Below are 16,296 nucleotides of genomic sequence, written 5' to 3'. Positions count from 1 at the left end.
GCAGCCATTGTGAAAATGTTCATTGGTTTGTCCAGTTACTTTTGAGCAGCTGAAAATAGGAGACTATATATAGAAATTCCTATAGCAAAATTTTGTTAAGGCCCTAGAATTAAAGCTGAAACTATGCACTTCAGTCACATCTCGACTGTTTAATTTAAAAACCACTGTATGACACATGGAGGTAAAATTACAAAGCAAGCCTGATTGTGCAGTTGTACGGTTAGGTTTGTGAGCATTAATGTGACGCTCTGACAGCCAATCCCGCTTCTCTCAAGATTTAGCACCACGGCTCCAGGAACACTCAAACACAAGGTGTAATTAATTTTGGAGACCTAATGTGTTTTAGATTGAACAAATAAATTACACACACTTAAAAAAGCAATTATGTAAATACCCACAACCAATCAGTAAAATAATAACTTTCCAAAATTAACCAGGTTTCATTCTCAGAAATTAAACAATTCTCCAGCAGAACTTTTTTTTTTTTAGAAAAAATCAGAAAGTGTTTATGTTGTCCTTTTTTTAAACCAAAGTCTTTGTTGATAAAAGACCACAGAGCTACTTATTATAATTAGTCTGTACCTACCCTGCTTGTTAACAAAGATTCAGAAAAACATCACATTCTGATTTTTTTTTTTATTATGTACATATATTTATTTGGACGGGCTCAGTCTAGATTTTCCACAAGAAAAACTCAATTTTGCATCATGTGCAGTGAAGCAAATCTTAGCTTTGATGTGATATCATCATTCGGTTGTATTGTGCTTCTCTGTCGTCTGTGTTTATTTTAAGGATGGATGACTCAACTTCTGGAGACCTGAAACTGAGCACGGATGGAAACAAACCCTTATTTATATATGCACTGTTAGCTTTAATATTTTTTAAATGATATTTATCTTGGACTTCATAAAAGTTTAAATATTTTAGATGTCAGCATGTTTAAATTAATTTAGACAAATCGATACAACAAAGTCAGGGAGTTCTTCCTCTTCTTCTTCTGCCAGCTGCTGCCTTTAGGGGTCGCCAGAGACAATCATCTTCCTCTAATGTCCTTCTTCACTACATCCATGGACTTCCTCTGAGGTCCTCCTCTTGTCCTCCTGCCTAGCAGCTCCACATGGAACATCCTTTGTCCAGTATATCCACTATCCTTCTTCTGCACATGTTCAAACCATCTCAGCCTTGCCTCTAATTTTGTCTCCAAACCTTCTGCTATACTCATTTCTAATCTTCTCCATCACTTCCAACGTCTTTAACTCTGCCACCTCCAGCTCCATCTTCAGTTTTTGTCAGAGCCACCATCTCTAAATTGCACAACAAAGTCAGGAAAACTACAGAAAATGTTATAATCATTCCATATTATATTGTAGACATTTTTAGAGGCTTTACTTTTGTCTATTTTGTGTAAAGATGGGAGGTTTGTTTTGTTAGTGCACGTTTAAATGCACAGTGGGTACTTTTTAAACTTAGCTGTTTAAGTTTAAATCCTTAGTTATTATAAGTGTAACAAAAACAAAGGGGGCTATGGTTGAACTATGGAGAATCAGAATTTAGAGATATTTGACCTGAGTAGAGAGAAGCTGTAAATTGAGGACCCTCCTTCTGGTTTCTGATCAAACATTTTCTAAACATATACTTTTATTTTTGAGCCACCAGGTGGCAGCAGAGTACCACAGTAGATAGTAAAAAGCATCACACAAAAGTAAAAAATCATTCATCCAATTGCTTCATTCTTTATTTGTTTTAGTCAAAACACACAATTTACCAACACTGGTTTTCACCTTGTGTATTATTTGCTCGAGTTATTACTTGATTCTTCCTCCAAAAGCTGAAGGCAGACCCACATGACTGACACCACCCTCACTGTATCAGTGAGATCAGGATCAGAGGAAAGGCTCTCATCTTGATGGTCGCATGCATCTGTGTTCATGTGTGCGTGTGTGTGTGTGCACTGTGCACATGTGTGCAGGCATTTGATCAACATCTTCGATTAGATGTCCACTTAACAAGTCAGATCCCCACCACTATCTCCCTCATTGCCGGGGGAGGGTCCAGGGTGCCTCGACCCCCACCGTAAAGGTCACTCTGCAAGGGTTGAAGGTGATCATGCACACACACACACACACACAGACTGAAAGTATCACTCCCCCTCTGCTCCCATCTCTCCTGTGCAGTCAGTTTCTCTGCCCTCCTCCATCACTCTCTTTCTCTCTCCCTTCATCTTTCCTCTTTTTTTGTCTCCGTTCTATTTGAAATTGATTGTCTCTACCATCACAAAGACACTTGGCTCTGATTGATTGATTGGTAAGGGAAGAGGGAGAGAACATCGACACTGGGGCTTCAAGAGCTCTAAGGTCTGACTGAAGGAAAAAGCAAATGACGCCATTTTAAAACACTGGAAGGAAGCATATTTCAGCTGCCTGGCTGTCTGTTTGTTTCAGCATCGACTGTTTCCTAAAGCAGACAAACAGCCAGGGTGATCAAATTTAGATTAAATGCAGAAAAATAAAAGCAGAGAAACTCCACACACAAACTCACACTCGCGCCTGTGGTATGAAACAAAGATATATAGAGATGGAAGTGCAGGGACTACTGGACACAAAGGGAAAGGTTACAACAAGAGGGGGAAACACACAGTAATGAATCTCAAAGACATACAAATACACATATTTTATACAAATACACAAACAGCACATAAAACACACAGGGGTAAAAAAAAAAAAAAAAAAAGTACTTGAAAACCAAAACTCGGCTTTTTTTGTTTGTTTGTTTGTTTGTTTTTTGTTTGTTTTCCCCCCAGTTTCTCCCCCTCACCTCCACCTGTAGAGGTACAGTTCATCCCGCAGGTTATATACACTAATATAGGATCCATGCATAAAAAGAATCGCTCATCCCACTCCTAAATGACAGAGGTGCTTTGGTTCGTTCTTTTTGTTTTAATATGTGAATCACTTCAACACACATAGGAAACAATTTTCAAACACAAACGAACAAAAAGAAAATGATGCAAAACAGAAATGATTCTGTCTTTGATGTGTTGTTATATATTGATTTCTTCTTTTCTTTGGCTGCATGTGTATTATGTCATTGCTTGCCTCTTTATTTATCCCTTATGCACTTTTCTACCCCCAGTCATACCCCTTCTTTCAGTCCAAAAAAAGGACTCCGTGCAAATCTACACACAATTTTTAAAAAAAGAAATAAAAAACTGGAAAGCTGTCAAACCAAAAGCTTACCACGCTTTTTCGTAAAAATTCTAAATAAAACCCCCAAACAATCATTTTGTTGTGACTTTAATGTCACGCTCATTGCTAAACATTGTCCTTATTGTTTCACTACATTAACTTTTACAGTCAAGATTTGAGGTATATCAAGATGAACTGTCTACCCATGCCTGCCTTGTTGTAATGCTACCCTGGAAAGAGGGACCAGCAAAGAGGGGGGAGCGGGGGAGGATCACCAATGTACATCATGTGTCGTCAGGAGATGGAAGGTTTCTTTTTTTTGTTTACTTGTTTCTGTTTTTTCTGTTTTTAGACCAGTTAAATTGAAACGGTGGCCAACGAGAGACAGGAAAGAGCAGGAGTGCAGGGCATTGTAAACAGTTAAATACACACACACACACACACCGACTCTCGGATTACAAATGACACAAAAATATCTCTGGAAGGAGTGTGTGTGCGTGTGTGTATCGTGAAGAGAGGACTTGGTGAGATGACATGATCTCATCGGTGTGTAAAAAAAAAAAAAACAGAATGGCAAGCGATCGTTTCCCCTCACCGTGTGAAAAGAAGTGCTCAGAGTCCGAAAAAGTGGCCCTTTAATATCACGAGGACCCCTCCAGTGCTGCACCCCCTTCACCCAGTGTGTCCTCCCCCCACACCCCCTCATTTAAACATGTGTGTGCATATTTGTGTGTGATCAGAGCAGTCCATCCCCTGGTTGAAGGAAAAAGGCACTCAACTCTTCCCACATAACAAACAGGCTGTGTTTGCTATGCAGCACGACTGCTCCGTGGAAGTGCGTGCATCCAAATCTGCATCTGTCTGCAACTCTGCATGTGTGTGTGTGTGTGTATATACATCCCAGGTCCAGTGTGAACACAGCAGGCATGGATTATCTTTGGTATTTACTGCTGGGTCACTGTCTGGTTATTTTCTGTGAGGTAGCCACACACACACATATTTCCCTCACCAACACTCTGCTTTGGGTTTGAACTTTTTTTTAAAAATGCAGTTTTCCTCCCTCTACACTCCAAAATCATTCCCAAATGACAACAACCTGTTTCCGAGCACTACACCTCCCAGTTTATGGGTTTATGGAGGAATATCACTTGCTACCTTCCAGTCTCATGATGGGCCTCTGATGCTCCCGCCTCCCCTGCTGCACCCTTCCCCCTCCTGTCTGTGTCTCCTCCCTTATATGATTATCTCCCGCTAGAAGATGCTACACAACAAGTGGCTTTGCCCACACACACACACACACACAGAAAAAAATGTTATAAAAAGACACAAAGAAATCAGGCAATTCATATGGTGACCAAAGAAAACCATCAGCAGAGGAATGCAGTGACTGTCCATTTCAAAGAGGTCAAAGTTTAAAGATCAAGGAAGAGGTCCTTCACATCCACACAGTCCTTTTGTTCCATCAAACAGGTATTCACAAATATGCACAGTTTGTCTCTGTTTGGTATCCCTTCCTTGTCTGTGCATAGGATCAGTCTATGACATGATGATTTGTCTGTTTTGTTTTTGTTTCATTTTTTTTATCTTTAAGTTCTTACATTTTGTCAACAAGGTGCTTCTTTATATATTGTTTCAGCACGACATAGCACAGTAGTCACGAGAAAGAAACCATGTGTCTATGGTACTATTATTACCCGCATCAATTAGTTGGGGAGGGGGAAAAGAAAATGAAAGAAAGACACATATCAAGAGAGTAGATAAATTGAGAATAGATAAGACAGAGAGAAAGAGAGATGAAATTAAAGATTATTTACAGACATTTCCATTGTGTTTCAAGTGGATCACATCAATGTTTTTCTTTTCTTTTTTTAGTTTTTTTTCTGAGGTATGAAATAGGCAAACGTGCCGTATAGTGCTCACAATTTGTAGGTGTGTAATGACACAGACCAGACACTGCAGGGCACACTGGGGGTGGGGGGGACTAAGTGGGCTGCATCTGTTCTCTGATTATCATAAAGAGGCAAACATCATTGGCACTCAGGATCCTATATTGTGACATTTGACCTCTGTGTTTGGCCGCTAGAACAGAATGCACCCACCTTCCCTCACTCCCTTCACTCCAGGACAACACTTTTTTTATGTGTGGCATGTCATCCCTGTTTGATTGTTCTCCTTTTTGTAACCTGAAAATAACCTTTCAAGTGACTATGCAATCTGTGGCCGTGCAGCCGCTCAGTGTATATAAAGAAGCAAACATTCAGCATGTGTGTCATTGGATGTTTGGATGAGTGTGTTTGAACCATTTCTCCTCCTGTTTGGTTCTCTGGGTGTTCAATCTGCAGCTGTGTGAGGAGCAACGCCAGCGCGCTGAGAACAGGTTGGCGTGTGGTTAGACTGGGCAGCAGATGGCGCTGTTACTCCGACGTGCAGCGGGCTGAGTGGCTGCAGAGGAATAGTAATAATAATAATCATAATAATAATACACCCCCACTGTGGGCGATGTGAACGTTATGCACAGGTAGCAGACGATCTGCGGAGATCATTTCACTTATACGTCACACATAAACGCACCTCTCAATCAGTCTCAGCGTGTCACTGAAACGCGCGTGTCGCTGATCGCAGGCCTGCAGATACACCTGCTATCTGATTATTTGTGAAGACCGCTCCAGGCCTGCTGTCTTTAAAGCTACTTGTTCCCTGACGCAAAACCCTCCCTCTCTCTTTCTCTCTTTTCCATGCTTCCACGCACACCCACAGCGTGTAGTGTAAATGGATGCTCTTTGGTTTTTCAGGCTGATTTTTTGTTTCCTGACGGCCACATGTGGTTGTTGGATCTTTGGTTTCAAGAGTCACATTTTGAAAATGCAAGTTAGCCCCTAAGAGTGGCATTCGGGTCAAAAAATAACACCGAGAAGGTCTGATCCATCTGCACAGAGTCCTCGGTACTCTGAGCAGATGGACCAGATAAGTGGTCTGAAGCCACAGCGCTCGGTAGCTCTGCAGTGACCGAGAGTCTTAGCGGAAAGGAACCCTCCATCCTCTCTACATCCGTCCTGCAGACGTCAGGCCTTGGAGAAGGAGACAGCAGAGGAGGTGCCGGGTTGGATTGGTGAGGCGCCGTGTTGTTGTTGTTGTTGTTGTTGTTGTTGTTGTTGTTGTTGTTGCTGCTGCTGCTGTTTCCGTGGGGTGTGTGCACGTGGCCGTGCGCCCCGAGACTGTGCTCCTCTGCGTCCCAGCGCTCTGGACAACGGCGGCGTGAGTTCATGAAGAAGTTGGAGACGGTGGAGAGCTCGAGGCCCAGCTGCTGGGAGATGGTGAGCTGCATCTCCTTGGAGGGCCGGCGGTTCTCTCTGAAGATGGCTACCAAGGTGCGACGCTGCAGGTCGGTGAAGACCAGTCGCTGCTTCTTTGGCACCTGGTTCCGCTCCCGTCCTCGGTCCTCCTCCTTGCGTTTACATGCTGGAGAGAAGAAGGAGACGGATAAAGGGAGGAAGGGGGAGAAGAATCACATGTTATATATGTGTCATATATAGTGGAGCACAAAATACATATGATACAGATAATATATACATTTAACATAATACTCAGGGAATAATAGTGGGGGTCGAAGGGAAATAGCAACAAAAAGCAGAGTGTAGAACCAAAAAGTTTAAAAGTGGTTATTTATGATCATGTTTCAGTGTGATGATGAAGTCCTGATGCTTAAGCGGAATGTGTTTAGGCCTGCATCACAATCTCTAATTGGCTATTTGAAAAGGGCACATTATGGGAACAGATTACTCCGTGTGTGTGAAACAGGAACATGCGCAAGCTGCAAAAGAAAGAATGAAAAGCAGGAAGACAGAGAGGAGAGGAGAGGAGCGGATCGAATTTAAATATTTAAAATGTGATTTAGTCTATACTACGGGCTGCCTTCTGAGTGAGAAGATGTTAAACTATATTAAAAATAATATCTAAACCTCACAGGTTTCTGTTTTAGGTGGGGTTATTCTGATATCAATGATCGAGTTTTTGTAGATTTCCAAACTGATGTTCAGCATTTAAAATCCAATATTATTGCTATTTAGGTTGCCAAACACGCTCTAAGTGTTGAGATTGATTTCCGAACAGGTCTAGTTTTGTCCATTTAAATCACAAATTTAGCGGGTGTGAAACTTGCTAACAGCGGCCTTATCTTTAAGCTGTGCCGTGTCTTCCCCTGGTAAAGTCAAATTTGAGACTTGGTTAATTAGGCGGGGTTTTTCTTGCACCATTTATATTAATAACCGGAAATGAGCACTCAGATCTCTTACTGTTCCTGAATGCTACACTACATATTCTCGTTGGTTACTACCTGGTGCTGCAGCAGAACATAAAGTGAACAGTAACACTCAAAAGAGTAAACATCTTGCTCATTGAGACGGATCTGAAGTATTAAATCTCTAGACGTTTATTTCAAATGTGTGGTGACATGAGATAAACCGTCAGGCTCCGAGGACAGGAGGAGAGGAAATATGTCTAAAACCTGTGCAGGCCTGAGTTATAACTCACCTGCATGCGGATTTGAAGTATTTATGTATGTAAACAATTCAGCCTGATTTGATCGTTGTGACTAATCGAGAAATAACGCGGTTATGGTGAATAGAGTGCTGTGATCGTGGATGAGTGTGTGCCTTGCTGAAACTGGTGGAGCTTGATGTGAAATGCTGACAAAGAAGCGGTCTGCCGTGCCTGGATGCACCGTCAGTAGGCTCGGCTCTGGCTGTGGAGACTGGAGGGAGTCTGTTCTGTTCTGCTGCCCTAAAAAGCTGCAATGATCGATTTTCCGCGGTTTTCTCCCGAACACGTGGTCCAGTAATCAGGGCTCCCTTCCCCACCCGATCGATCCCCATCGATCCGCGAGAACTCGGTGTGTTTGTGTGTGTGCGCGTGCGCGCGTGCGGGGGGTGACGTGCGCTCGGGCTGGGGAGTGTAGCTCGCGAACGCGCCTTGTGACGGACAGATGAGAAGAAATTGTTAATCTTTGGAAGAACAAAGAAAATGTGGCAGTCTGGGTGCTTTGAAGTTTGAGTTTGGGGATGTGCCTTGAAAAGCACCAAGGAATGATCACTGATATTTACCCCAGTGCCAGTGTTGGATGATTGTCAGTGTGTGTGTGTGTGTGTGTGTGTGTGTGTGTGTGTGTGTGTGTGTGTGTGTGTGTGTGTGCAGGGAAAGAATGAGAAGAAGGCAAGGTGGGGGTGGGGCAGAAGATAAATAAGACTGGTTGCAGTGTGGAAGTGGTGGTGTATGCAAATGATTGATGACTTTACAGCAGGTTTAGACAACAGCAGTAAACAGATTTGATTGTGAGGTGGGGATCAATATGAATGTGCACATGTGTATGCATGCCTGCGCGCGTGCACGTGTGCAAATGGTCATTGTTCACGCTTTGTTACTGCAAGCAAAGCACAATTACCAAGATATTTTTCCTCAGCTGAATGTAGGTTATGTGCTCGTCCCTGCATTGTATCCTCCATCCCTCCTCTCGACTTCCTCAACTCTTTTCCTCTTGTTGTTTTTCTCAATTGTTTTAATTTGCCCCCGGATTGATAGCCCCCATATTGATTGATCCGCACTTCAGAACCATTTCATGGAACGTTTATTCAATTGGTTCAGGCCCAGCCATGCCAGAATCTCCTGAAGGCTCACTAAGTGCTGTCTCAAACCAAACTCAATACTCCCTAATGTAATGACTGAATGCTAGTGCTAATATAGTGATAATTTAATATGTAATGCCTGTTTTCGAACAACTTGTGCTACCGGCCATTTTACAATGCCAACACCACTCTGGGTCTCCTCCATCAGCTCAGATGCAGCTCTGCAGCACAGAGGCCTGTGTGCAGTGCCTGCAAAACACATCTGCCGAGGAGTTAGCACAAGGCCTGGGCCCGCAATGGTCAGTGCATATCTCAGATAATCAATCAATTTCAAATGAGACTCCTTGAACGTCCCTCGCCTCGGTAGGAGACACAGGACCACAGGGAAGGAAAAGTGGTGGGTGCTCATTAAAGCGACCTCTCTTGAGACAAGAACCAAACTGTTATTGGTTATCTTTAGTGTGTCTCATTACTAAATGGGCTTTTCTGAAGAGACAAGCAGTCTCAAGTGGCAGTTGCGCATGTCATCTCTTTCATATGTCCCTGGTGTCAGTGGTGACAAAGGTATCAGGGCAACCGCCACTTTGTTTAATCTCAACCGCTTACTGATCCAGAGATGAACTCGCTGGCTGTTCGGTGTGTTAAGCTGCACTTGTGCCACGTTTAAGAGCACCTCGGCTTTATGACTGTGGCTGCCGGTGGCTGCTGTCTCTGCTTTCCCTTTCAGTGTGTGTGAATGTGCGCAAGTGAGCAGGTGTGCACACATGCTCGAACCTACGCGTTTCAACACTCTACTTAGAATAACATAAATAAATCGCCAATTACCCGATTAAAAATGATTGGACTGATATGCACTCTTTCTGTTTTGTTTCTAAACTTTAACTGCTCGACTTTAGAGGTCCCACACCTGTCACGCACACCACTCGTGATTGGCTCCTGTAGCTCCTGATCCTGTGTTAAAATGAGATTTATGGCGAGCATCTGGAAACTTTCCTGCCAAAAACTCTGCACAGTAAAGGTCAAATGGAAACAACAAGAGGTAAAACACATTTTAGGTGGTTTTGTGTGAAAGCAGTCGATTAGAGATATGTAGTGTTGTTTTGTTTTGTTTTGTTTTGTTTGTTTGTTTATACCAGGAAACGAATAGAGTTTTCGTGTGAAGACTCTCTGGCTGGTGTGCATTGAAATGTTCAGTGTGCAGGAGGAAACATGAGATTCTCCGATCTCATCAGCTTTATGTCCTCAAGCCTCGAGAGATGAAATAAGTGGATGTGAGTTACAATTAAAAGATTTTCTCTGGCCTGTTTTTCCTTTGATTTGGGAAAATGAAAATGCACAAGGCAACTCGTTTAATGTTACAGGAGAGTAGACTATTATGTGTCTTACCTGTGTGTGTGTGTGTGTGTGTGTGTGTGTGTGTGTGTGTGTGTGTGTGTGTGTGTGTGTGTGTGTGTGTGTGTGTGCAGGTGGGGCGTGAGGGGCAGACGGTGAACTAACCGCACCGTGCTGCTGCTAGTCGACGCCTGGACGGACGGATGAGATCGGGCTTTGTGTGCGGTGAGACGGGCCCTCTCCCGCCCTGGACGGACTACTGCAGGCGAGAAACAGTTTGGTGTCAATCATTCTCTGTCACACCTCCTCAGATGTACGGTTATTGATTATATTGATCAAGCTATAGGCCTATTCATTGCATTGCAGGGGAGTAAAGCGCCCGAATGACCCCTGCTCACCACAACACTGCGCAAGGCTGAAGCCAAACCGCCTCTTCGTCCTTTAAAACGGGCTACCCTCGATTGATTAGGATTGGCATATTTGAGAGCTGTCGTTTATTTCCCAGCTAAAGCCCGTGTTGTCCTGTTGAGACTAGTGATCGGCAGCTTTACAGAGTATTAGATCCTGTCTCGTAGTCCATAAAAGTCCTGTAAGCCCTGTAAACCAAGTTTTGCGCCTCTTCGTTTTTCTAAGATTTGTGTTTTTATTTTAAAAACGTAAAAACTAAATGCAGCATTCTCTCCACAGAGCACAAGCCTCAATCAAATATTTCGACAGTTCTTTGAGACCCTGAACACGGCGAATAAAGGAGAACAAAACGAATAAATCTTTGTAAACTAAGCTACAAAGAAGCCGCTGGGAAATGTTCCCGAAACGCTTAGAAAGACTTACAATCAAGCCGTTGTTTAATCTAGTAGAACTTTATTTCTTCGATGATGACTGATTCATTTATAAACTTTATATTCAAGCTTTAAATATTGGGCACTCAAAGTGATCTCTCTGTTTCTTTTTCCCTGTGTTTTTTTTTTAGTTATTATCGGGAAGGTTTAATATAATCTCAGCCTTTAATGTAGTCAAAGCAAAAAAACAACAAAACAAAACTGCACAATGTGTCTCTGATTTAGTAAGCAGTGTCCCGTCTGTAACAGACATGTAATAATATCGAACACACAAACACAAACTAACCAAAAAATATTTTTCAAACACTTAAAAATACCTGGTGTACTGTAACTTATGAATGACATTATTATCTGGTGCCTATAAACAAGGACTATTTCTCTTCTCGGCCGTTTGGCTTAATGAATACATTTTCTACTCAAATTAAAGGGAAATTCTAGATAACGATAAAATTAGGTCTGGCTTACACATATCTCCGAGACAAATGCTCTCTGACACACAGAACATCTGCAGGGAATCTAAAGTCAAGTCAGTTTAATTTGTGATAACTTTTAAGAAAGAGCTTAAAAAGATTAAAAGGTTGGAGCTGAAAAGCTGTAATTCAGTCCTGACTAATGCAGTTTTATTGGTTGAGTGTTTGCACCTTTAACACCGAAGTGCTGCTGTGAGGGATTAGAAGGAGCTGTCCTTTCAGCACCACCAGGCCTTTTACAAACTGCCATGAGCAACACAAGGTTTAACAAAACAAGGTGCTGCAAATGGATAATTAAGAAACTTTAGGTACTAACAGATGTTTATTTTTATGTTTATTATTTAACACAAGTTCTGATTTCTACTCTAAAGCAGGTAAATTTGATATATTTCTACCACATATCCTCCTTACAGGTATTAGTTCTTAAACAAAATGCATCACCTTCTTATTATCACACATCTTTTTTCTATGTATTCTACAACCAGCTCATTTTTATTACTTCTATGCGAATCAAAATATTTGGCTAGAGGTTGTTTTAAATGTTTATGAAGCTATATAGAGCTTCTTTTGGTGTTGTACTGTATTGCCAATCTAAGTCGCAGCACATTAAGCCTCAGTCATACAGTGTGTCAAAATATTTGACACCACTGTGCCAGGAGTGGCTATTCAAAATGAGTTCTGTCTGTTACAGAGAGAGATGACCAGAGAGCAGGGATGAATTAAGGCTGGGAGGCAAAGACTCTGCTCTGCTGGTACAGAGCCAGAAGAGAAGGAAGGGGGAGGCATAGAGGGAAGGAGAGAGAGAGAGAGAGAATATGAGAGAGCTGAAGAGAGCAGAAGAGAGGAAATCAATACCGATTCAGAGCGAGTCAGATAAGCCTGAACAATGTATAGTGCAGACGCACTCTATAACCCAGTCACACACACACACACGTGTGCATGTGGAAGCATTCGCACAGACATACGCGCATGCATGTGTGCACACGCACTCAATGAAATGTGCTTGCAGGCCTTCCATAAAGATGCATTACAAACCCCATAAAGCATAGCAACCTTTAAAATCAAATGACATCACAACCTTGGATTGCTTTGAGGATTCGCTGACTTAAACAGAAAGCACTTACTCTGTCTCGGCAGGCAGCTGGATGCTCTGGTGCCCTTTGTCTACTGTAAGACCCTCCTAGGCTGTGATCTCTTTGTGTTTGTCTTTAGATATCAGCCTTCCAGCCCTGATTTCACTTGTTACAAATCTACAGTCGGATTTCTCTTCTGGCTTCATAAATATCTGATCTGAGTTCTCAGCAGTGGGAGTCTACAGCATCCTTGTTGGTGTCAGAACTGTGCTATTGATGTTTCACAGGATGTTTAGGGTGTAAACAGCATTTTTGAAAACCACTTACACACCCTGTGCTGTGGGGTTTAGGCAGGAAGACTGCTGTGTGGTCCTCAGCTGTTAACCACAGATTTGACTTTGCTTACCTAGAAGATGCTGTTACAAGTGCTAACACAACCGCTGTCTGCCTCTCTCTTTCTTCCCCATCTCGCCTCCGTCTCTCTTATACTTATCAATTATTAAGGTCGGTATTGATCCTTTCACTACCCTGCCTCTATCTGGCTGTTCACACAAAGCCCAAACCTGCCTGCCCTTACTCAATCAATGGCATCTCCCAGCTCCTGCAGCCCTTTTTTCCACATGTCAGTTTTGCTTTTCTTGCTTTTGCACTTAAACCAAGTTGACCGAAGTTTTGTACATTCCAGTTTGTTCCATTTGGATTCCTCAGAAAATATGAGAAACAGAATACTGACATTAATCTTTCATGGCACGAGTAAGTTTGATGGGCATTAAGAGATGGCTCTGGTAAGAGGTAAGAGGATAGAAAATGGCTCAGTGCATTGTTTGACTATGAAGCAGCAGCTCTCATTCATCCTTTCCTCCAGTGAGCGTTTTTTGTTTTGTTTTGTTTTGTTTTGTTCTGTGGCGCCGAGCTCCTCGAGCCAAACAACCTGCCCGTCTGCCTGTTGCCAGGTTAACCACTGAAAGATTAGTGATATAATTGTCATGTGCTGCAGAGAAGAAGAGAGGAGAGAGAGAAACACAGAAGGAGAGCACCAGGGAGTGGGAGAGAAGGGGGTTGGGAAGGGGAAACGGCCTTATTGATCTCCTATGTGCAAAGCCAGGCAAACACTGAAAGGACAGAGCAACACTATTAATGACACTCAAAGCCTCAGCTTCTAATCCTCATCTATCTATCTATCTATCTATCTATCTATCTATCTATCTATCTATCTATCTATCTATCTATCTATCTATCTATCTATCTATCTATCTATCTATCTATCTATCGTGCCCATATTTCCTTATTGGATTGCATTGTCTTGTCTAAAATCAGAGCGTTTCACTGATACAGTGAAATCTTATTGGTTTGGACAGCTATTCCTTTCAGTAGCACAATCTCATAGCAAATATGTCATTTTAAAGGGGGGAAAAGGGAAAACATTTCCTATTTGTTTTGCTAGTTTTTGTGGGTTTTAGCTTCACAAACTCTATATTCTCTACATTTTCTTGTTTGTACTTGTCCACGTTATCAATCCCCGCCCCAGTTTACAATCAATATTTCATCAGAACAGTTTGTGCAGCTCAAGGTTGCTTTGAAATAGATCTGGTGATCACATCTATGGGCTGCAGTACTATTTTCCACATATTTCATTTTTTTAAATAAATATTTAGGTCTACATGTTTAATTTTCTGAATGGATACCGTGTGGGGTGTTAGTGATTTAAAGTTTTAAGTTTTAAAAAACTGAAAATCACAGTTTCATTTTGCTGTCTTGACCTGCGTGGATATCCTGAGTTAAAGAAAAAAAGCGCACCCTGGATCATACCTGCCCCTGTTCTAAATTTAAAGCTCGTGCTACATAGCACTAAATGAAAAGCGGGAGAGAACTTGCGGTTATTGCGTCTTTCAGCTCCGATACGGGCATCGATCGGTGTGCCACATTTAAAAGGGAGAGTGGGAACTGGCGCATTGATCAGGCAGCCTGGGGTCACCCCGCTTCTCTCGCGCGCAACTAGTTGGCCCGGAAGCCCCACCGCGCGCGCGCGCACACACAAACACAAGCTCGTAAAACAGGCGTCGTGGGAGGACAACTATTTCGGGGTTTTATTGTGAATCAATTGCGATTTGCTGAGTGTCGATCAAAAACTACAGGCCTGCAAATTTAGTTTACAACAGCAAGTGTGGTGGACGCAAATGTGCTCAAAGCATTCGCTATCAGGCGAAAACTATTCCTAGAGATCTGAGGGAAACACAAATAGATTTATTTGCTGTCATTACACAAATCATATTCGCTTCCGGTTGAAGGAATTGCGGGTATGGTTAATTACGTTGATGAAGCTGCTGTGCCTCTGCGCGCCTTTGCTGGCTGAACTGTCCGTGGTGCTGAATCATTCTATTTTATTTGAGAGGCGACGGTGGAAGACTGAACGCTTTTTATGTAAAGTAATAATGCTGAAGGGATTGTATATTACCTGCCAGCCTGAGAGCAGACATCCGCTGAAACTCGGGCTCCTGCAGCCACTTCCACATCCTTCTGAAGGTCTCCCGTCCTGACTTGAGCTTACTCCAAGGTTTGGGGTTCCGTAGCAGGTCCGAGAGGGTGCCCTGCGACCGGCTTAAGATCCTCTGGGCGAATATGGCCTGCGGGATGGAGTAGCGCTTCAGCTCTGCTGTTATTCTCTGTGCCACCTCCTTAGTGTTGATCTCCTCAGCCTGAATGCCTGACCCTGATACTCCTTGGCTGGGTCCATGGCCGTGTCTCTCCCGGTCCCCCAGCATTACTGCGCCGTTTGCTTGCGAGTGAAGGTGACCGTGCGGGTGATGATGCATGCCGCTGATGTTGGAGATCATGCCGTGGCCATGTCCCCCTAAACTCCTGGCCAGATGCTCTTGGTCACTTCGGGACAGCATGGATGCGTGGGTCTCGAAGCCTGACACCGGAGAAAGCATCTTGGCGTCGGCGGGGAGGTGCGCGCTGGGGCCGTAGGCTGAGAGCGGCTGCTGGGAGTTGTGCAGAGAGCCCAGCCCGCTGGAAAGCGGGGACAGCGAGCCGTGGCCCATGCCGGACACGGACATCTCTTTAGAGTAGTGACTGTACAGATTGCCCATGGAGGTAAGACCACGGTGGTCGTCCCGCATCAGCGTGAAGCTCCCACTGACGTTCCCGGCCGAGAGTCGTTGGTGGGCGGCAGCATGGTGGTGTGAGTGCGGGTGGTGAAACTTGTCCGCCACTGTGGAAATCGGAGGTAGATGCTGCAGGGGGGTCAGGGTTGTGTATGTGTTGCTAAGGCTCATCCCGGTTTCGCACATGCTGATGGACGGGTGCAGGTGTCCGGACAACGCAGACGGGTCTGTCCGGTAGTCTCCCCCGGACCCCTCCAGAAGCGAGGGCATGCCGGAGACCATGGCCGACCGCGCGCCGGGAGCGTGCGAGACCAGATTCCGGGGAGTAGAGCTGGGGGACGGCGACGGCCGAGCATGCGGGGAGTTCATGAGGTCTCCCGCGTGGGAGTGTGACGAGACGCTGTGAAGGTTCTCCATGGTGAGTTCCATGGCTGAAAGCATATATGTTCCCTTGTCCCACCCTCCCACCCTCTCCCCCTGTCTCTCCCTCTAACCGCTCTCTCACTCTCACTCAAACACACGCACTCTTTCTTACCCTCTAGCCCTGCCGGAGCAATAAAAATACCAACCCGTTAGAATGCCAATCCATTGATAACAATTATCCGACCAGTCCAGTGAGGCGAGGATGAGTTCTCTCCTGTCTGAAGCAGACACGGGACCGAGCGCCTCAGC

At 43.8% G+C, this 16,296-nt stretch overlaps 1 protein-coding gene across 1 annotated transcript; it reads right to left on the bottom strand.

Moving 5' to 3' along the window:
• Positions 1 to 5,516: 5,516 nt before the first annotated feature.
• onecut3b (one cut homeobox 3b) lies at positions 5,517 to 16,053 on the bottom strand. Its single transcript, XM_031738499.2, has 3 exons — positions 14,973 to 16,053; positions 6,382 to 6,644; positions 5,517 to 5,627 (listed from the first exon to the last, which is right to left on the bottom strand). The coding sequence occupies exons 1-3, from the start codon at positions 16,051 to 16,053 to the stop codon at positions 5,517 to 5,519; spliced, it is 1,455 nt and encodes a 484-aa protein (XP_031594359.2).
• Between the last annotated feature and the right edge of the window lie 243 nt (positions 16,054 to 16,296).

This window comes from Oreochromis aureus, linkage group 18, assembly GCF_013358895.1.
Source record: "Oreochromis aureus strain Israel breed Guangdong linkage group 18, ZZ_aureus, whole genome shotgun sequence".
NCBI classification, from domain to species: Eukaryota; Metazoa; Chordata; class Actinopteri; order Cichliformes; family Cichlidae; genus Oreochromis; species Oreochromis aureus.
Note: the sequence above shows the minus strand (reverse complement) of the source record. Positions and strands in the feature narration are given on the sequence as shown.

Excerpts from the sequence above, each read along its gene's own strand:
- onecut3b (XM_031738499.2), bottom strand. The coding sequence starts at position 16,053 with ATGGAACTCACCATGGAGAACCTTCACAGCGTCTCGTCACACTCCCAC. Across the intron at positions 6,645-14,972 it reads GTCTGCTCTCAGGCTGGCAG|CATGTAAACGCAAGGAGGAG; the intron begins GTAATATACAAT and ends TCTTCTCTCCAG. Across the intron at positions 5,628-6,381 it reads GTCTCGGGGCGCACGGCCAC|CCACTCAGCCCGCTGCACGT; the intron begins GTGCACACACCC and ends ATTCCTCTGCAG.